This window comes from Diuraphis noxia, unplaced genomic scaffold, assembly GCF_037042655.1.
Source record: "Diuraphis noxia isolate RWA-SAM2 unplaced genomic scaffold, SU_Dnox_SAM2 contig0009, whole genome shotgun sequence".
Lineage (NCBI taxonomy): Eukaryota > Metazoa > Arthropoda > Insecta > Hemiptera > Aphididae > Diuraphis > Diuraphis noxia.
In genome coordinates, this window is record NW_028301719.1 from 1965578 (window position 1) to 1989422 (window position 23845).

Consider the following 23845-nt stretch of genomic DNA (forward strand, 5'->3'; position numbering starts at 1 on the left):
ACATGGGTATAGATAGGTACCGTCAGTTTAGCAAATCTCAAATGAAATTCAAACACATAACGAATGAACCTCAAAATAGTATTTATTTCAAACACTCTTGACAATTATTACGAACATGATATTATAATGTATTATTACGATTACTTAAAATTGCGTTTCAGTTGTAGCAGCCCCAACTGATTGTTTTCAGTCGTTCAGTCTTTCTGAAATAATTCAACACATTAATTCGGTAAATGAGATATAAATACATAGAAGTGAATTACCTCGAAATAGCATTCAAAACGAAAAACAATCATTGGCGGATATCCGGGGGGGTTTTGCGGGCTTAGCCCCCCCCTGATAGCCTCAAAGCCCCCTCTAAAATGTTTGCCATATTATAAAAATATTGTACGGTTCGGTAAAAAATATTAAGAAACATTTTTTTAACTATATATTGTACATTTCAGTTAAAAATGTTGAGCGATCTTTTTCGGCTTTGCGAAGAATAAAGACTTGGGAGAGAAGTTCTATGTATCAAGAACGTTTTACAAATCTTTCTATTCTACATAATATAGAGAAAGATGTAACAAAAAATATGGATACTGAATGTATTTTAAATGAATTTTCTAAATCCTCATGGATGATGGTTTTGAAATAAAACATTTAAGACAAATACTTTATAGTACCTATTTATTTTCTACAGTACCTAAACTATATTATTATTTGTTATGTAAGATTATATTATTAAATTTTAAATATGAAAAAAATAATTAGACAGCCATTTTATTCAAAATATTTCGTTCAGTTGTTCAGTAAAATTATTTAAATGTAAAATTAAAATTTTTTTTTTTAATTATTAATGAGGGAGGGGGGGCTACGCCTAGAAAATGTATAAATCCAACTTTACTGCAATTTAACAATCAAGAAATCGATTGGAACAACAAAGACGATTCAGTAAAATAACCAGGCCTACACCTCAATGAAAAACTAAGGTGGAAAATACACATTAACTTAGGCTGCGAATACTGTACCTCCCCCCCCCCTCTCTATTAAATCATAGCTCTACTATACAAATGAAATGCTCTCTAAACACAGCAATTATAAGACCATTTATGGTAACCTAAGCATGTCCATTGAGCCTTAATGGCCTTTTAAAAACCTGAAGAACAATAGTATATACATTTATATAATTTATTATTGTTCTCAACTCTAATATATAAGTGATGCCAACAAACACATACTAAATTCAAAATTGAAAGGAAACATTGTGCTTATATGTTTTAAGTTGGTAATTTAATCAAGTACAATTTATAATAATTTTTGTTTTATGAAATGCCAATTTAACTACATGCAACATACATATATATTTATTGACCAATTGATTAGGAAAAATAATATTCTAATGGACAAAAAAAATTGGGCAAAATATAGAGATGAACTAGGTAATGCACTAACATGACACATTCCCTGTAACATATATGCATAGAGAGTTGCTGCAAGAGTTCTAAAGATTTTAGTTACACAAAGAAAATGAGTAACCTTACCTAGGTAATTGAAAAAAAAATGTTGAAACAATAACTTGCTCTGCTCTTTGCAGCAACACTCATAACAAGAGTAAAGTGGTTTTATTATTCAAAGACAAATATTATTTAAATTCTGTACCTGCCATGGACTATACAATATATTTCACTAGAAAGATAAAAGTTTTATTACAATACATTAATATTAATACAACAGAATACATTTAAAATGTTATTACTGCAATAGGGAAACAAAACACAAAATAATACTTAACAACATATATTTTTTTATGATTTGTTTTGCCCATACTTGTTTAAATAAATATGCTTAAAAAAATAAAGTAATACTACGGTTAAATTTCTATTTATTTTGATTTATAGTCAACATTTAGTATAAACTTAAAACATAAACTGTTTACATAAAATACAATTTGGAAGAAATAGGCTCAATATATTCAATCATAATATAAAATATATTTCAAGTATACTTTTTGTTTAACAGATCATAATAATCAATATAATATTTGATACATTATATAAACATTATTAAACATATATTTTGGTAAGGCCTCTTATTTTTTATAAAAAATACCAAAAACTATAAAACATTATAAAAACTTGAGTAAACTAAATCATTTAAATAATATACAATATAAAATAAATATAAGCCAAAACATAAAATTATAAATATAATTGAGAAGTAAAATATGTGATATAAATATATAATATATGTACACTGCAAGGTTTTACATACATACTGTGCATCATTTTAAAAAAACTAGTTGGATTATTATATTTTTGTAACTACATGTGAAATAATAGTTAAACTGATGAACGCAGTATCATTTTTGTCAGATGTAGAGCATACTAGAATGGTTTAAGTTGAATAATATTAATATGTGATTTCTTTACTTGTCTCATTTGTCTTACATATTATACAGTTTTTAAAATAAATGATTTGTATTAAAAATATTGTCATTGTTATTTTTATTTCTAACACAAAACACATTTAAATAAATAACATTGATAAAATTCAATCAAATAAAAAAATATATAGGCTAACAACAATTCATACTAAAGTTACAACCGATAAAATATACATATTTTTAGATAACATAATAATCAAGTGATACTAACTTATAACCGAAATATCTATAAAAATATACCTAATAAACTAGTTTTTGATTAAAGTTTTTTAAACATTTAAGTTCATAAAATTGCCTATATAAAACCCCTTAAATTATTTTAATATTTCATTTTCTTTGTAAAATTGTAGTATATAAATTGTTGTTAATTTTAAGTTGTACTGATATTTTATCTATTTATTTACAATAAAATAATATTTTTAATCAACAATTTTGACTATAATAATAAACAATAATTTCTGTTTTAAAACATTGGAAAAATTGCATCTCGTTTACTGAATTTATATATGTAAAATATTATGCTTACAATGAAAGTGATAAATTTTTATTATTAATTTAAATGAAAGAGTTTATAAATACAACTAGAAATCATCACTTAGTATATTAGGCTCAAAATAATTAACTTTGAATAGATTTAAAAAAAAAGTTATTATTTGGTTTACTAACAGTATTACTTCTAATTGTGATATGTACTAAGAGAGACGCCAAAGGAATATCTTCAGAATAGCCATTTTTTAGTGGAACGCTTCTATAACCTGACCTCAATGAAATTATCTGAAACAATAAATTATGTCTATATAAGTAATAAATTAATATTGAAAAACAAGATGTAAAGAAACATACCGAATAAGTTCCTTGTCCTATGAAATTCGAATCACCAAACATGTCTTCATCATTCACAACAAACCTAATAAATGCAACTGCAGGATTTGCAATTTCAAACTCAGAAGTTTCATTCCAAACTGGATTAAATCCATTATCAGCTATAAAAAAATAAAATTGTTACATGCATAATTCAGTCCTAACACAATAATAAACATACGTATTGTGCGTGTATTTAGTTTCAATCCTGAATCGTATTCAGCTCCATACACTTCAACAATAACGAATGGATTAGAAATTCCGTTGCGACCTGGTCTACCAACATGTCGACCAGCAATAATACAAACAGTTAGTGATAATGTCTCTTCCATCCAATTAGTCGAGAGTTTATCACTTTCATCTAACATATAATCTGGTTTTAAAACATATCCACAACCACCATTTAAACGAAATTTGGCTTGATTTAACTGCATTGCTTTATCTAAAACCCAAAAATGAAATTATTATAAAACTTAATTGCCAAAAAATAATAGAATTGTATACCTGGTGACTGGTAATTTAGAGCAGCCATTTGACATCCTGTATTCCATATAGCTATTGGTGAATAATTAGAGGAGTCAATACGTTGTCCTTTTGGAAACACTCTACTAAATTGAACTTGATGATAACGAAAGAAGAATACGCTTTCTTGATGACACATAAGTTTTTCCGCTTTATTTTCGGGAAACGAAGACATTTCATTGTGTACAAATCCACGTTCTCTTTGTGTTTCTAGACAAAAAGCCACTGATCGACAATAAATAATAAGATCAGATATTTCTTTGGCAATTTTCAACTGTCTTTCCATTTTTTTATTTTCAGTTTCCTTAATAAAAATAACAATAAATAGCATTAATATTAGATTAAAATTATATTATTTGCTTTTATTACTCTTGCACTGGCATTATGGGCAGTTTCAATAATAAGATTTCTCCATTCTTCTGCTTGTTCTCGTGACACTGCACCTACAACGAATGGGGTGCATGCATTAGAGGTTTGTATTTTGATCATCCACTCAAGTTTCAGTTGATTTAATTTGCCGATCTCGACTAAAGCACCAGTTAAGTCTAAACTTCCTTTTTGTGAATTCCCCAAAAACATAGATTCTGTTGACTAGAACATATTTAAATAAAAACAAATATAATATTATTAATATTATCAATTATTTAATTAGATCAGGGAAACATTTTTTGACATATGTTGACATATGTCTTATGATTTCATCTCACCTGATTTCTCAACTTTTTAAGTATAGAATAATATTATATAAATAAGCTTTATAAATTAACCATCTTAGGTTTATAATGCATATTCAATCAAATAAATCGAACATTTTGATTTATAAAATTATACTTAATATATTATATTATAACAAGTGTGACTCTTAATCACACTCATAATTTTCAAAAACATTAATTATACAATAGTTATTGACATGGTGAGACTGTTAGACACTCTGTATAATGTTGTAATTGTAATTATAATCAGTAATTGCTGAACATAAATATATGAACATAATACATAGTTAAAATAAACTGATATTTATTCTAGTTTGCTTAAGTCTTTATGCTTACCCCACTGTCAGATTTTTCTATGTGTGCCTCTTGTAATTCTTCTACGTGATTACTGGGAAACCAATGTTGCCGTTTTCCACCATAATCACCACGCCACCAACCACTGTCCTGTTTCACTACATTTGTAATTACAGCATGCTTGCAAAATGATAATTCATCATCTTGTCGGCTCTCATAATCAAATGTTGCTTTCACAGTAACCTATCAATCATAAAAAAATATTATTGTACATTTATTTTTTGATAAAAATACATAGGTATCTCATAATACCTAATACCTAATAAATACTTTTACAGTTATAATACTAATAGCATAGGTATAAAAATATATATTAATTTGAACACTTCAGAATTATTCCTTTAAATTTAAAATTATGTATATTTATTTGAGGAAAGAGTGGTTAATAAGTTAAAACTATTCGACTTTTTTTTTGTAATCTGAATAGCTTTTTATGGAAGAATTTAATCATTTCAAAATTATAAGCCAAATCGAAAATGAAAATAGTTAACTGTTTTGAATTTAACCAGTAAGTACTGATTTTCAAAACAAATACCAACAGTGGATAGACAAGTGGTTAATATTAGTTAATACAATTTACCCGAAAATTTCGATACCATCGAATAAGGAAAATATAAGCACCGAAATTTGTTGTTATTGTTTTAATTATTAAATTATATTCAATGTTATTCAGATGTTGTTTTACAAAGGTATTCTAAATAATTAATAAACCATTTTTAAAAATTTCTTTTACTGGAAGCAATAAAATAAATGATAATTTAAAAATCATTTATAGTTAAAACATACTAAAAATGATAATAACCCACCCAACTTCTAAGGTGGCCATTCTAATTAACAAAGTTAATTTTAGTTACCTTCTTTATGAAACTACTCGGATCCATATAACCAGGTGTACATGAAATTGAAGAATCATCAATATCCTGAAAACATAAAGAGTTAATTTACTTAATCACGCAAACAAAATAACTTAAATACAATTATTAAATATGCTATTGACATTTTACATGAATAAACTACTAGTATATGGTAAATATTATAATCAAAGAATATTTTATTTTTCAATGTTTAGGTAAGATAGAAACAAAATAAAAATCTTAAAGACCAATAATTATATTACAATATTATTGTTTCAAACTTTCATATTGACAAAATTAAATCATAACTGGTATGTAATCACTAATCACCAGGGCTAGGATTTGTATGCAATAAAAAATTGTAAAATATGCATTTTAATTTCTATCATAGATTTTATATTGACCGACATACTTTCATTAATTGTGTTTATCTTTCTCCGTCAAACTATTCAATCTTTAATTGCATAACCTATCACAGGATTGTATTTATAGAAATAAAATTTGTGTTTGACAAAATAACCAAGTTTTATACTTTAATCAGCAGAGCTAGAATTAAATACGAAATATACTATAAAACATGCATTTTTCGCCTTCTTATATAATCGAAATATGCAATAATATTAATTTTATTCAAAATATGCAAAAACATACAAAATAAAAACACCACCATTTATCTCATCATGAGGTGATTCGTGGACATTACTGACAAAATCAATAATTAGAAGTCGCAAAAAAAAACATGCTGTTGCGTACAAATCCTAGCCCTACTAATCACTACCTAATCATATTCATTTGGGGACAGATTTATAATCTATAAGTCATTTCAAGTAACTTCGACACTACAACGTCCTCTTAAATGTAAACATATTTCAGTCCATTTCATTCCGGCGTTGCATGCAATATAATATTATAAATAGACAATAGTATAAATTATTTTATCTAAAAATTTTAACTCAACATAGACTCTAAAAAGATTAAAAACTTCAAATTAGAGAGGTCATTTTAAGTTCGATGAACCTTCAATAAGGGTCGAATGTTTTAATATACCTATATACTTTTCGTAACAATACGTCATTAGAACTCTTTTTTTCGTTATTATTTAGTATCCCAGAAACCTGATCTTGGAATTTTTAAATTATGTTGCCTCAATAGGTGACGGGGTACAGAGATTTTGTTATTTATGCCTAAACCGGTTATGGTGGTAGCTTAACGTTTTCATCTCCCACGATGTATCTCCAGGAGGATGGCTGGATAATATTATGTGATTCACATATAATAACAAACATAATATAATGTCTGAGGGTGAAACCACAAGACGTCTAGGTATTTTTTTTTTTAATAATGATAGTTACAATAACCCGACACAAATACAAGTAGCTCATAAAAACTACAAGTCTACAAAGGATACAAGTCATATGCCAAAGATCGGAAAGGTGAGAAAAAAATTATATTATTATGAAATATAATTATTTTCTAAAGATGTAAAAAAGAAAAAATATAATGTTCTGTATAATATATAGTGTAAAAAATAAAGATTAATATTATTTTTTAGTGTGTTAAAACATGTTCACCGCTACACCTATAATTCTAATCTGGTGTAGTGGTGTCATACACGCCACGTATCTGCTAATAACATACGCAGGACGATAAAAAGATACGAAAAAAGCGGGAAACAAAAACCGACTGAAAAGTATTTATTGAACAGTGAATGGCCACGATAAAACATAAAGCAGTGCCCCTATAGCCGAATATTATTTATTGGCATATTTTAAATAATAATAATATGCACTAGTGAAAATCTTCGGCAGTAGACTGGGGCCCAACTCTTGAAATCATGATTAACTTTGTCGCGTGCGATATTATTTTTATCCCATGAAAATAAATGTTTATTATTCTTGAAGTATAGTAATAATTTATAGTACTTATGACTTAAGTCGAGTGGGTATTAACATATGAACTAGTAACAAAATTATATTGAAAACTGTATGAAATAACTATGATAGAAGATACTTTGGAAAATTAGTTGTATGTTTTAATTATTTTGTTGTATGTATTATCTTACATAACTATTCATTTGTATTTCACACGAATTAGCATAATATTTACTATTTAGTTCAATATTTAAATTCGTTAAAATCGCAAATTTGTTGGCAATTCAAAACCTGAAGTGGAAGAAAACGTTAAGTTTCAACATCATCCGATCGATTATTTGTAAAAAATTTTAGACTAATTAAGTAGATACTCCAACTAGGTATTTAATTGAAATATTATCATCATTTGTTGAAGTTAAAACTGATGGGTATCGGTGGTGAACGAGTTAATGTATTATTATAATATTTGAAAGCATCTTCAACAAATAATCATTATTTCTAGTTTTCCTTATTAAATATAATGTTTTCTATAAATTGTGAGAGGATTCACATTCACCATCCGCAAAGTCCAAATTATATAACAAGATTCACGAGATATAATTATAAAAAATACTTCATTGATAGGAATGTACGCCGTACGCGTTACCTAGTAGAGTACCCTTTTAAGGTTTTAATTAAATTCTTTTCTGAATATCAGTATAGTATTATACATTTCATCCTTAAAATTATGTACCTATTACCAGCTTTTTTATAAATTTAAATAAATAAAATATTTATACATATACTTACAAAATTTAAAAAAGTGTATTATTTAAGAACAGTTTTTGAAAAAATATACATACTGAGCACAAAAGTCAATAATTAATGATTATTTACTTTTAAAATGGATTATTTTGTTTTTTAAATAATGTATGATGTTAGATGCCCTATTTGGTAGAGATGATGTACCTGCCCACAATAAATAGTTAAAACACGTAAATCACTAAATAGTGAAACGAATAAAAGAATAGTTTAAATTATAATGAACATGTACATTTTGTCTATTTTTAAATATTTACATATATTGCTTTTTATTTATTTAATAATACATTTTTCAATTACTAAAAATTAATGTTTACTATAAGTAATTTAATTTTAGCAAACTATAGCCTACATAAATACATTTATTGATTATTCGATTCACTCATAATTTAAAAGATAAATAAGTGAAAAATAAATAAATTATATTTCGTGCTTTTTTTTAAAGTTAAATGTGTTGCATTAAATTTAAAAAAAAATTGAGATCAAAAGTACAGAAACTGTAAGTATCTGAAAATAATATTATTCTTAAATTCTTTTAAACCATATTGTTATTCCAACTAGGTATATTTATTGAAGAAATAAAGATAAAACTCGTTCTAATATTACTATATAGTATATATAGCATGTCATGTTTAGATGCAGTGGCAGTAATCCACTGGAAAACTAGATGTACCAGAGACCAGTATACAGAATAATACCTAAAAATATTCATGGCACGAGGGGGGATGCACAACATACCGAAATAATCAAGGTGTACTAAACTATACACTAAACTTTTTCCATTCGTGCACTTACTTGGGAAACTCGTTTCGATAACAGTATTTTTGTAATTTAACTAATTATCTTAAAAATGAATAAGCACTTTGTCTACACAACTTATAACAAACCAATAAATTGAGAAAATAGTCTTGAGACTAGATAATTCGTCCACCGTGATAATACACACATTTAAATAAACATCGCATCATTCACATCACATGAGAAACCCTAATGGAATATTTCTAGTGGCTCAGGACAACCAGGTATTCCGGGAGGTGGTGGCAGTGAAGAAGTCAAGGCTGAAGATTATAAAAGGGGGTTGATGACGAGCTACACGCATCAGTATAATTATTTCATTCAAACAGCAGGGTTCTGTCTGCGGTTACAACAATGAGAAAAATGGAGTTTGCGTTAAAGAATGTCGTACAGGTGAGAAACACGATCCATTAAATTATTTTTGTTACACCTTAGGGATGTTCATTTTTAAATTTGTTTACATGTTTACATCTACAGAATCTATCAACATTTAAAAATATTTCTAATATACCTACACAATATTTTATACATTTATAATTTCATCTGTATATCAAAAATAATATCATATACACCTAAATATTCCTATATTAATCTAATGCGTTTACTTTCGTCAACAATCGCACGAAAAATGTTCAGGTTACCGGCTGCCGTAGCACATTATTCCAGAGAGATTTACTAAAACAGACTGTCGAAAAGTTTATATTATTCTAAATCGAAATAATTTTTTAGCTTAGTTTCTCTCTATAATTTTTAATTACTGGCATACAGATGAAAATTAAGATTTTAAAAATACCATATTATTAAAGCAACAATGTTTTGCTATGCGTCGTGGGCGGTTGTAAAATATAACAGTTATCGTGCTAATTATAATCATGGTTGGGTTTAAGGATGCTTAATAATAGCACTGATTGTTTGAAAAAACATAATAAAATATAAAACAATTAAAAAAAAAAAAAATGATAAATGATAATTTGAAATTGTATATATTATAATATATTCTACATAGGCAAATAAACGTGTATAACTTAAATAATTTAAATCTATTTATGGATACGTATAACAAATAGACACTGTTTCAGGATATTTTTTATTCAATATAGTACCAATGTGGGTAGTTTTGTCATACTTTATTGTAATACATTTTTAATCAGTATATACTGTAAAAAATATTACTCGTCTATCTACTATAGGTAATAAACTTTAGAAGGTATTTCTCAAAGGTATATCCTCAAATATTATTTAAGTAAATTACATATAGCATAATACAGAAATACAGAAAAATTCCGGGAAAATATAAAATTATCTTGGTACAACAATAATAATTTGAATAGTGAAAACTTAATTCTTAATTCTAAATTGTTTCAGTAATTATTACGAATATAAGTGGTTAAATCAAATTGTATGATAATTAATATTCTATTATTCTACACTATCATAACTATGGAAATAATCGATTAATGATCATAGTAATAACTATTTTTAAATTTATATTTTGCCGCTAATTACAAGGGCACTTATTAATTTTGGATTCAAAACAAACATAACTTATCGAAGATATTATTTTTTTAATTCATGTACATGCATAAATTCTTAATATGACTTATTCATTATTTACTTATAAAAAATTATATACAAATTTAAATTGACCTTTCTCAACAATTTATAACACGATCTACCACTTGGTATCAAATTAACGACGGTAAAAGACTAACTATTTTAATATTTCACACGATAATATAATAACTACCTAATAAAAATAACACATTGAGACATGTTTTAATTAGGAATGTTAAGTAAATAGTAGGTGTTTACAAATTGTAATAATAAAGTAGGTAGACGCTTAATCCTACATCAATGTGCCATATACATATTGTACTGCAGTCAAAAATCAAATGTTAAAAATAATTATAATATCAAAAAGGATTATAAATACAGACTACCTGCCACATGAGGTAGTTGAATAACATAAAAAACCAATTCTATTGTTGAATGGTTATAATGCTTACAAATATTTTTTTTTTTAGATACCCGCCTTTTTTACTAGACAGGTGGTTTATAGCCATAGGAACGTAGGGTGCCCAGTGAACCATAAAAATATTTTGTTTCTAAAAGACAATAATTCTTAGTTCTTAGGACAACAGACGAAAACATAAGTAATATCAGTTGCATCATTTATTAAAGTTCATAACACAGATGAAAACTTATTATGAGTTAACCTATGAGAAGTACCTAGTCAATTTTCGCGAGTGAAGTATATTACGTAAATGATAAATAATTAAGTAAATGGTACCTAGGTATTATTGGTTATCAAACAGTCTTAAAATACACTGATTATGACTATTTCACAAAGATTTGATTAATATAATACCTATGTTCAGTACCTAACCTAACCTACCTATGTAGATTTGGGTGCAATAGTGAATAGGTATTTAAATCCGACACACGAATATTAAAGATACTAGACCTTCTCGACCGATCAAGTAATAACAAATTACTTTACTATTACTTCAAACAGTCAAACATAATGTATTACATTTTCCATTTTCGATTACAACTGTGGCATACGATAAGTAATACAAATTATAGAATATTATATACTAACAGTAGTTAACTTCAATGTTATTAATGGTCGTGGCACAGAAAAGCGAGAGAATAGATTCTAGGTATACATAGTTTAAAATTAATCAAAATATTTTTAAAATCTATTTTGTATAATGCATAATAATATGAGTATTTGTTAAAAGTATCAAATCCTTCTAAATAATATTTGTTTAATTATTTTAATTACATCAAAATAACTAATATCGTTATTCGTCATAAATAATAAACATACAATTTCGTAAACATTTGAACTTGAAATGATGTTAAAATATAAATGTTTTTTAAATATTTTTCAAATCAAACATATGAGAAACTTTAGTTTTACATTTTAAAACTTAAAGTATTAAAATTGAAAATTTTACTAATTTTCGTGATTTTGACACATTTTAACTTCAAACAATTATAAAAAAATATGATATTTTTTAAATATTTTTGAATCGATATAAGAACAACTGATGAAGAATCTTGAGTTAAAGTTTCAAAATTTTCAAAATTTAATTATTTTTTGAGTTGGTTCAACTTTGTTAAAAAATTTTATATTATTTTAAAATGTTAATTTTTGTGGGTTATACGATTTTGGAATTAAGTAGCCTCTACCATTTCGTAAACAATTATTATTATTGTTTTTTTTTTTGTTTTGGTAAAACAAATCTCAATATTTATCACTGTGAGTGATAATTATTGACTATGTGTTTTGTAAAGATTATATAATACAAATTTGATTTAAACTAATTCAAATTAGTGTAATTTTCAGATACTCGTCATTATTCTAATTATGGCTAAAGTAGAATCAACCAGAATATCAGGAATAAGAGGATTATCCAGAATACAAGAGGTAATAAATAAGTTAAATTTGCATTTTACTACTTATTAATACATGGACATGCGGTTAAATTACAGATTCCACAATACCGTTTTCACTATTATGTGCAAGATGATAAACCTGCAGTAGACTACAAACTACCACAAGAAGAAAACAAAAATGGAGAAAAAGTTGGATCATATTATAAAACTAATTCTAATGGAGATTTAGGGATTGTTAATTACCGTGTTGATAAATCTAATGGATTACAAACGGATGTAAATACCAAAAATGATGCTTCGCCATTCAAGATATCTTTAAACAATCCTGCATATGATACACAAACTGATGTTTCAAATGAATCAACTGTGTCTTCAGAAGCATCACCAATAGTTGTAGAACCCATAAATACACAAGAACCAATTTCATCGAAACCAATTGAGATGGATTCCAAAGATCAATATAATTCGGCAGAGAGCACTGAAAAAGCTACTAAACTAACTGAACATGTGGGCACAAACGAAACTGAAGATCGTAAAGATGACGTAAAAGACGAACAGGCAACGGATCAAGTATTAATCCAAGACGAGGAAATTACAACTAAACAAACAGAATTTACAATTCCTTTTAAAAAACCAAATCCAATAAATACAGATGATTTGATATATAATGACGATGAAGCTATGAAAAAAGATATTGTTAAAATGATACAAAATATCAATGGAGATCATGGGCAGTCTGATCCTCGGTTAAATTTTAATAGCGCATTATCTGATAAGCCACTTAAAGTAGTTGAAACTGATTCTATTGAAATGGAACGACAGGAAAGCCATCAACCAAGTCACGGATATTCAAAATTCAAAAACCAACAGTTATCAAACAAGCCATTGAGATTAATTGGATATAATCCATCAATTTTTGGATCATTATATGATACACAAGTTAGTTATAATGGGCCATCACAAATTCAACAGCCACCAAATATGTTTAATCAAGGTTATTCTGTGGGATTTGGAACACACGGAGATATTAAACAACAGGCATATGATAGTTCTGGAATTCACTATTCTCAACCAAGTTTAACCTCTCAACCAGGAAGTTACAAAGGAAGTCAGAAGTCTACTTTGCAAATACAAACACAACCACTCTATTATTACGATCCAAATTCAATGGTTATGTTACCAGTATATACCAATATGATCCAAAATGATTATTCCATAATAGAAAATAAGCCTCGACCAACTCAACAACAAGCAGATTCTGGTAAAAGTGGTTTTAATTTAATGCACATTTTAAGTGGAGGCAGTTTTTACAAGAGTTCAGAACAGGCAGAAAGTTCCCAACAAATGGCAGTAAAAGACTCAATAAAACCAGAATATAATAAATTCGAAAAATCAAAACCATTAGAAACACATGACAAATTCAAACTCTTAGAAACACATGACAAATCCAAACCATTAGAAGCACAAAACAAATCCAAACCATTAGGAGCACATGACAAATCCAAACCATTAGAAACACAAGACAAATTAAAACCACCACAAACTTTAATGTTTTATTTGAATCCAGGTGAACCACCAATAGATTTGAAATCACTAACATCAAGCCCAATGCACCTAACAATTGGTCAACAACCACAAGCTGACTGTAATGGTAAAATACTTAAGACACCAACAGTTAAATCAAATAAACCACTGCAACCTATACCACTTTGTTCAGATTGTGTGCCAGCTTTGGGATATTTGGGTTTACCTAATACTAAACCAGCTGCAGTACAACAAAAGAAATCAATCGCTGCACCTCAGGTGATGCCAATATGGAATGGGCAAACTGTTTCAAAATTAAACTACTTAATCCTGCCCACTCCAATTTCTAAGTAATAATATAAAATAATAACTTAATAGGTAATTAATTACTAAGTACTAACAAAAAATGTAAAAAATGACTGATTAACATTTTATAATTGTAATCTTATAATATATCTAAGTTTAATTTCATAAATAAATAATAATTTTTAAATATTGTTTTAACATATTATTATGTATATTATACTCACAGTTCCCATTCTTTGAACAATATCTTCATTTACAGGAAAACACAGCTTTATTTTTTTATATAAGTAGTTTTGTTCATAATATTTAATAAGTTCCACTAGGCTTTCAAACTGTTTTACACCAATAGTGTACAATCGCCCTTCAAGTTTAATGCGGCAGTGTTTAATCTTCTTTTCAGCTCTAAAATAAAAATATTTACAAATAATTTCTAATTGGTTTACGAAAAATACAGCAAATATTTTTTGTTAGTTTACCTAAATGAAATAGCATAAAGATGTTTGTCATTTTCACATGGTCGCACCAAAAATGCACCTTCATGTGGCACTCGTCGCAATAATGCCTCAGCTCGACTTCTACAAACATGAGGAAGATACCAATTCATCCCTTCATGTTTTAAAGGCTGAGGTACAGGTTCGTTCAAAATAATATAGCATTCCTAACAGTAAATTATTATTATTTTATGTAATGAATATATGATGTATTTAAATTTAAACTTGAACATGAAATTTTAAATTTATAGATATTTACTTGTATACGTAATGGATATGTACGATAATAAGTTATCAAACTATATAAACTGTCAAATGCAGCACCGTCAATCAAATAATACTTTATTTGTCCTCTGTCATGCTTTGAACGTATTCTGCAGTGGTTTACTTTACCTAGATGCCTATTGATTGATAAATAGATAAGTTGATGATTTATAGTTAAAGTAATGATATGTTCCATAAATTTACCAGAATGAAAGGGAATAATCACCAATGAATGTATCACTTTGTCTTACTAAAAATGTACCAGCTCCCAAATGCTGATATTGCTTCAATAGTTCTTCAGCTTCATTTCTACCACGAGCTAATTTTCCATGAAACCAGTATTCTCCAAAATGTAATTCATCATTAGGTATACCCTACAAAATTTATATATTTTAACTATGTGTTATTACAAACAAAATATTGTATCGTGCAAATAATTGTGTAGTATCTAAATTATAAATATAATGCAATTTAAGGATAACATGATAAGTAGAAACAAATTTATAAACTGAATAAATATTATTATAAAATGGGTATTTTAATACTAGAGCACTACCCTAATCTTAGTACTACTATATATTTTGTTATCCAACTGATAATAAGAAAGAATAATGAATATTACAAAATACATACATGGGTTTTTTTTTTAAATTATCACTAGTAAAGTCTAGTAACATGCAGTCCCTAAACTAATATTATTTGGTTTTATGTAATTTTGACTAAACAAAAGAAAAATTATTTAAGTGATAATATGTCATGTACTTAAATGTTGTGCGTTTAAAAATATTGTTAAAAACATAGTTTACCTAAAAAATATATTGAAGTTATGTAATATTATTATTTCAATATTTAATACAACAAAAACAATATACCGAACTGATAACATTGCATGGTAATCTATGATAATTTACTTGTTAACACGGTAAGAAACAAGCTTTTTTGTTCGATAAACAAATATTAATAAAATACAATTTTCATAGTTAGTGGTTACAAATACATTAAATTTGGATAATGAGTAAGATACAAAATAAATTTCAACAGATTTATACATAATAGTACACAATTCCAAATTCATGAAAATGATTTTGGGTTTAAATTTTAGTCTGAACCACAAAATATTTTTGTGAATTATTCTGACCATAAATAAATTATTGCATACTATTAAATGTAACTATAATATTTTATTATACTTCAATGTGCATGATATAATACTTATCTAATACATGTATTAAATTCAACTAACTTCTCTCAATCGATTTGCACTAGATATATCACTAGTTTCCAACTCTCCTCCATCTGCTTCATCTTCATTATCAATATCTGATTTACAGAGGTCTGTATAATAAAGTTTGTTACCAGAAAGTACAAAAAAATGAGGTCTCCATTCTTTTTCAAGCAAATCTTCAAGATAAAGTACTCCATTTTTTTTCGTGTTTCTTAAATCAGTGTCCTTAGCTAAAAGAAAAAGTTATGCAAATAAGCAAAAATATGAAACATAAAATATATAATATTTATACAATCATCATTATTTCTTATTGTGACAGCTTGGTCTCCATTAACTTTCTCTGGAAGTCTTTTATGTTTAATTATGAACTTATACATAAGTTGTTCAGGTGAAGGCATTTTAGTTTCATTCCGGTCAACTGGTTGTGTAAGTAACATATCCCCTAATATGTCAATCATAGTTGATGCCATATTTCGCTGTTGTGGTATTGAACAGTTGTCTTCTATTGACAAAATAACTGGATACCTAAAATTATAGCAATTAATTAATTGATTAATAAATGTCTATATAAATTTAAATTTTCCTTACGGCGAAGCAATAAAAGCATGTTCTTTAATCGTTTTTAGGACATCTAAAAATTTTATACGACTGGTTAATGTATGTCCATGATATATTATTGGCAATCCATCTGGTCCATCCCAACAATCTAATTCTATACAGCGACATCCCCAGCGTAAACACCTTACATATGCCTCAACTGAACTTTCACTAGATACTTGATCACCAGTTAAATAGCTGAAAAAAATTATTAACCATATTTTTAATAAGTAACATCAATATTTTACAAATGTTATAACTATTTTTACATTAAATAATTTATTTTTATGACTAATGCATATTAAAATATATGTTCTTATTAGTTTAAATAAGTATGTAAAATATTATAAATAAAATGAGATTGTTCACTTTATTTTATAGATCATAAAAATGTATTTAAAGTAAAAACATAAAGTTCATAATAACTAATAACTTATATTTAATTAATTTAATATCTAATTAAAAATATTTATTTATACATATTATATATAATACGTATCTATAGTAGAATTAGTATATATTCTATTCTATTAGATATTGTTAAGCTAATTTATATTAATTGTTAGCCCTTTGTTACGCATTTATAAACTTTAATATCTTGATAACATACAAATTATACTAACGTATTATGAGAAGATGCTATCCAATAATGCGAAAGAGGTTTTGTCATATCCTGAAATATATTGTCATAATATTGATCCCATATCTCATTTTGTTTTGAAAACAAATAATCCATAAACTAAAAAAAAAAATTCCATTATAATATTATTTTATAACATAAACAAATAAAAAATTATATTTAACTTGGAAGCTTAATCTGATATTTTATGAAGTCTTTTATCTTTTTTAAAGAACCATTTATCCTTTCTTAAACGTAAAAATAAGAACTAATTACTAAATAATTCTATACAATCATTTTATTCTAAATTTATTCTTCATTACGGTCATTAAAATGGCAGACCAGTATAATTTTATTTATTTATCTTACTTTAATAATATAATCTCAAAAAGTAAAATATAGAACCGATTTTAATTTATTCTACATTTATACGACGAGAAAAATGTTAGATGATTGGCCCTCTACAGTATTATTTTATAGAATCTCAATGATAAATTTATGTACATAATATTGTATTACTAACAGCAAAATACTAGATAAAAATGTATTTATTCTTCACAATATTTTAGTATATATAAAATCTATAATATCAAATATATTGTAAAATATCTGTATTTATGGCTAATTGTCGCAAAATAGTGAGAATTTATTGAACTTTATTATTCGATAATCAATACTACCTATTTTCAACTCAATCAAATATTCTAAAATCGAAAAATACTTTCTAAGTTCTTATATTATTAATTGATATTTTATTGATATATAGTACTTAACAATATTTACGGAATGAATGAGTTGAATAAAATATAAATGAATAATATAAGGGAATAGAATTCAAAGCTGAAAACGGACAACGGGTCAACGGAAACTGTTATCAGTAATCAGTAGTCGCCATATTTTGGTATACGAGTGGTAGATGATAATGCATGTTGATACCCAATGCAGTATCAGGTACTGGTGTCTGGTACTATGTTCACCGTTTACCGAGTTCGGTCGTTCGGTGTCGTCCAGAATATTAATACTTGGTATTGATTATTAGTTGACGCGGCTTTTGTCATTTAATTCGTTAAGCGTTTAATTGGTTTTTTTTTCGCTGTTAATCGAACAATTCGAAATGATTCGCTTCATTTTAATACAAAACAGAGCAGGAAAAACTAGACTAGCCAAATGGTATATGAACTTTGACGACGACGAGAAACAAAAGCTTATCGAAGAAGTGCACGCAGTTGTAACAGTCAGGGACGCCAAGCACACAAATTTCGTAGAATTCCGAAACTTCAAAATAATTTATCGAAGGTACGCCGGTCTATATTTTTGCATCTGCGTCGACGTGGGCGATAACAATCTGTGTTATCTGGAGGCCATACATAATTTTGTCGAAGTCCTCAACGAATATTTCCACAACGTCTGTGAACTAGATCTGGTGTTCAACTTCTACAAGGTATACACCGTGGTTGACGAAATGTTTTTGGCCGGAGAAATTCGGGAAACGAGTCAAACTAAAGTCTTAAAACAACTACTTATGTTGAGTTCATTAGAATAAGTTATTATGATGTTATGTCTTATAAGCAAATATTTTACATTACCAATACACTAAATACTATTTATAATTTATTATTACTCTATACCATAATGTATTCTTTTTTTATATATATAATATATACATACATAATAATATAATGCTATTTACGAGTAACGTGTAATTATATTATAATTAAAATAAATTACACCCAATTTATTTTCATCTCAAGACATATTTTATGTGTGATAAGAGATAGTATGATATCCTTAATTTTATCCGCCCCCTAGAGATAGTAGTCCTGCAATTAATATTGAATAAATGAATATTACAAGTTACAACTTACTATAGGAATCTCGAATACATTGTTATAGTGTTAATTACATTTTGTTATAAAATAAAATGGATAGCTACAAATTGTTGAAGTTTGGTGTAATTTTTACTGTTGGTGTTATCAAATTAAGTGTTTGGATAATTTATATGAAATAACTTACGTCAGTTGAGGTAAATTGTAGCTTATCGTTTAAATCTTTTCCACAATACTTGAAATATTCTTTCATGTGTTTAGCAACAACTTCTTCTTCGAGGCATAAGCTTTCTTGCTCAGCATTCAGAAACCTTGTAAGATTTTGAACGTTGAATGTGTCATCAGCTGAACAATACATTGAAAAACATTCATTGAAAATCTATGAAAATGCAAACAGGTATTAAATAATGACATAATTTTGCGGAAAATTTTTTCATAAATATAATTTTTACCCCTGAATTATAGATAAGTTTATTATAGAGAGTGACAAACTCATCAAAATTAAGCTCGTTGCGCTTCCTGGTATCAACTTCTTGAAACAACTCTCGTAGTTTACTGGTAGAAATTTTACAATGAACACGAGGAAAAAAAGATTTTATATCTTTCAATGTCACTCTATAAAATATAAGTAATTGTAATTATTTTATTTATAACTCAAACTAGATTAATTTCTATAATTGGGTATTATAAGAATTTTTTAATTAAATGAAACATTTTGTTTTAAGTGATTGATTTATTTTTGTACTAACGTTTCCCTTGAATTTTCCATAGTATAAAATTCTTTTCGCAGCCATCTTTCAACTTGTAATGGATATGGAGCACAAACAGTATCGTTTACAAGATGATATAAACCTTTGATCCATAGTTCACACTCTTGTTCGGATAATGCTATAATACAGGTAATTATAATCAGATATGAACACAGGTAAAATATCAATAAAAATAATAAATATAGCACACTTAGTTATACCACAAAATTTATATTTGGAGTTTTGGTCTTATTATGATCAATTATTATAAAGCACTATAGCTAGCCTAAACACAAATTTTAACTACTTACTTAAATTACCAATTCATTTATCAACAATTATTATTATTTGACATGTATTTTATTAAATTTTACCGGCTTAGAACCTAACTTTCAAAAATATCTTGATATTTATTATTTAAGAGTCTAGCACCGAACATGAAAAGAGTAAAATAAATATTGAACTCAATAAAAATATATTCGATTTTAGATTCAAAGCAGAACAATGAATGTGTTAAAAAAAATATGCACAACTTTTTACGGTAAGAAATTACCTGATCTTTAACATTTATAGAAGTTAGTGCTAAGAAAATCTTATTTGGAATTATGAGGGTCAAAACTAGAAAATTATCAGTACTCTTCAAAATTAATGAGAGAAAACAGATAAACTAGTTATTACAAAATAATAACCATTATTGTCAACTCATAAGAGAAACAAAATTGCCTTTAAAAACCAAAACACCTTTTTACCAAATTCTCATATAACATTTATGTATAATAAATAAACTATTATGTTAATTTTAATAGATTTTATAATTTTTAATTAAATTATATAAATAGAAACTCTAATTTACTTGTAATGGTACTGCACAGTCACAATATTTATTTTTGTTACATGAAGCTAAAATATCATTAAAAAAGTTAATATTATTATTAATATCTTCAATATTTTTAGGATTTCACAAATAAAAAAATGTATATAGAACAACTGATTTCTATATATTATATTATTTTTTCCAATATTGTCAACTTAATAACAAATAAATAAAAAATAAGTACCTAGGTATACAGTTTTCATCTAAAAGGGAAAATGTTTTTAAATATTTTTAATCGTTGTATTTGAATATAAGAGCTAAAAATTTGCAACAATTTTGAGAATGAAATAAATAACTTTAATGATTTTCTTATTTTATTTTATAACTTTAGTTAGTTATAAGTTACTTAGGTATATAACTATGTATTTCATTGTTATTAGTAAATATTGATAGAATTTGTATAATCAAAATAATAAAGAAAATATTTTAAATTATCATAATATTGTCAGTGCTGTACCAAGGGGAAGGCAAATAGAGCACACGCCCAAAGCCTCCCGCCTCCAAGGACCTCGCACATATTATACAATAAAATAATATATTGTGTAAATAAAATATTTCCAAACATTTTAGCATATAATATTGTTAAGTCCAGGGCCTGGCAAAAAACCTGGGAATGGCACTGAATATTGTTATCATTATAAATTAAAATAACAAAATGAAATCGTTTGTAAAACAAATGTGAACAATGATAGTATTTAATACGTAGCCCGAAGTAGGTACTTTTTTTTATAGAACTTCTCCAAAAGTTTAAATAATAGCGTAAGCAAGCATACCAACTATAGACAGAGTTTTCAACTTGAACTCATTGCCATAAAATATGACAAAACATTTGGTCGCTTCAAATTTCTTCAATTCATCAGGCCATCTATCAAATTCTTTACTATTTCTACCACAGCGTACTTCTTTGGCATCTTTGAGGTCCACTAAAAAAAAAAACAATCAATTACACATAAAATGTTCATTGCACAGGTAATGATGAAATATATAATCATTTATAGTCGTATAGACGGAACTAAAATATATAACAATTACAAGAGCCATCAAAGGTTTTATTATTGCTACTGCTTGTCCTTGACCATAGAATCTGTCGTGTTTCCTTGCGTAGCTTTAGTGTTCGTTTCTCAGGCCGCTTCTTCAAATAAAATCGTGTGACGATTGTGCCTCGTTCTAAGATGTTCAGAATCTGATCAAGTTCCGAGATGAACACATTTGGTGTCAGTAATGAGCCGCAAGCCATTTTTGAGATATTAGTTCACTGTTTATTCTGCATGAAAACATTAAACAAGTCGGTTTTTAAAAACAAAAAAAATGATTTGAACATCCGGATAAAGTGTTGTCTTTCCACTCTTCAGATCGTGTTATCAACACTATTATGATCCACTTTATTTTCATGAATGAATGATAAATATTACTATATTAGAAAACAAACGCTTATCAATGATTACAAAAATGGATATCAAATAAGCTGATGGCCAAGTGGGTAATGCTCTGACGATCAACAGCAGCTGTAGACTGTAATTCTATGGTGCATATATATATAGTATATATACTATATAGTGCTACAACAGGTAGGTGCCGTGTGGATCACTAATAATTCGCTTTAAATTATTATTGTAATAATGTAATGGAATATGGATCGGTTATATTTGACTTCAATGACATTATATCAATGTGTATTTGTATACGAAAAACGTTACTGAGTGAAGGCTATCAGTCATCCTATATTAGAAAGTATATTTCCAGTAATTTAATTTACTAGTAATACAATTGTGTGTTAAATTAATTTTAATCAAAAAAATTTCATTTTGAATGTCATCGTGTGTATAAAATATAATATTTAATTTAAAATTTTAATTAGGTTCTCGCAAATAGTATTTTCAAATTGCAATGAAATAACTACAATATTAATTTTTCAATAAAATATCAAATTATATCAAACAAAAAAAAAAATTTAGAAGACCGTTTGGGTGAATGATTTGTTAAGCCATTTGAGGTTTCCGATTGGATGAGTGTTTATTCATCAAAAATACCTTTTGGGCGAATAAATAAGAATTCCATCACCAGAAACCCTCCAAGGAGGAGGAGGTTAAAAAGAAAATGGCAAAGAGACGCTCTTGCTTAATAAAAAAAAAAAAAATGGACAAATTGTATAGATTTTAAATATGCCTCTTAAATAAAGAAAAAAAAGTATGAATTGGTTTATTTGTAAATTAATTTATATCATTTAATTAGTTATTTACAAGATACATAAAAATAATTAATAATCATCTTCTTTTTAAAATAATTTGCCTGACAGTCGCCAGGATTTTATCTTATGCGCGTAAACATAATTTCACTTACCCAAACGGCGGTATTTATGAATTATATAGGGGCGATAGAATTATTAGGTTAAAACTATTACCAAACGACTACCATTCTAACAATTATTGAATTACCTTGAATTTTTCAAGGTTTGGTCGCTGCCTGTTGGGTAGTGTGTACAATGTACAAATCTAATAATTTTAAGATTTGTGAATGGCGTGCAATTGATCTAAGATCTAAATTCTATATACCTAAATATTAATGACTAGATAATTTCGTATAATATTATTAAATTACTATAACAGTTTAGTGTAAGAGTGTAACCGTGTAGGTATTTCAACTCATTTTATCTTTTTTAGGATATTTGAACTTTTTAATTTAAAAAAACTGCTGTCTTTAGTTGAAATTAAAATCAAATAATAGATTCTCTTAAATTCTCAAACTACAATATTATAAATATAGGTA

General features: G+C 26.8%; 3 protein-coding genes across 4 annotated transcripts; 2 read left to right on the forward strand and 1 right to left on the reverse strand.

Annotated features, from left to right (window-relative positions):
• Window positions 1-1324: 1324 nt before the first annotated feature.
• Window positions 1325-22481, reverse strand: LOC107163682 (small wing phospholipase C gamma 1). Of its 2 annotated transcripts, none has more exons than XM_089230472.1 (20): window positions 22112-22481; window positions 21853-22002; window positions 20206-20344; window positions 19909-20071; window positions 19644-19835; window positions 17635-17750; window positions 17003-17209; window positions 16707-16939; window positions 16433-16644; window positions 15394-15563; window positions 15185-15326; window positions 14911-15092; window positions 14659-14836; window positions 5733-5798; window positions 4861-5061; window positions 4178-4399; window positions 3791-4112; window positions 3468-3728; window positions 3269-3408; window positions 1325-3199 (listed from the first exon to the last, which is right to left on the reverse strand). In XM_089230472.1, the coding sequence occupies exons 1-20, from the start codon at window positions 22314-22316 to the stop codon at window positions 3044-3046; spliced, it is 3657 nt and encodes a 1218-aa protein (XP_089086598.1). In that variant the 5' UTR covers window positions 22317-22481; the 3' UTR covers window positions 1325-3043. The 2 variants fall into 2 exon arrangements, with proteins under 2 accessions (XP_089086598.1, XP_089086599.1); XM_089230473.1 differs by having other exon boundaries at window positions 22093-22245.
• Window positions 9431-14621, forward strand: LOC149054236 (uncharacterized). The gene is made up of 3 exons (XM_089230474.1): window positions 9431-9592; window positions 12555-12635; window positions 12701-14621. The coding sequence occupies exons 1-3, from the start codon at window positions 9554-9556 to the stop codon at window positions 14480-14482; spliced, it is 1902 nt and encodes a 633-aa protein (XP_089086600.1). The 5' UTR covers window positions 9431-9553; the 3' UTR covers window positions 14483-14621.
• On the forward strand, window positions 18576-19566 carry LOC149054237 (AP-2 complex subunit sigma). The gene has a single exon (XM_089230475.1). The coding sequence runs from the start codon at window positions 18745-18747 to the stop codon at window positions 19171-19173; it is 429 nt and encodes a 142-aa protein (XP_089086601.1). The 5' UTR covers window positions 18576-18744; the 3' UTR covers window positions 19174-19566.
• Window positions 22482-23845: the final 1364 nt, after the last annotated feature.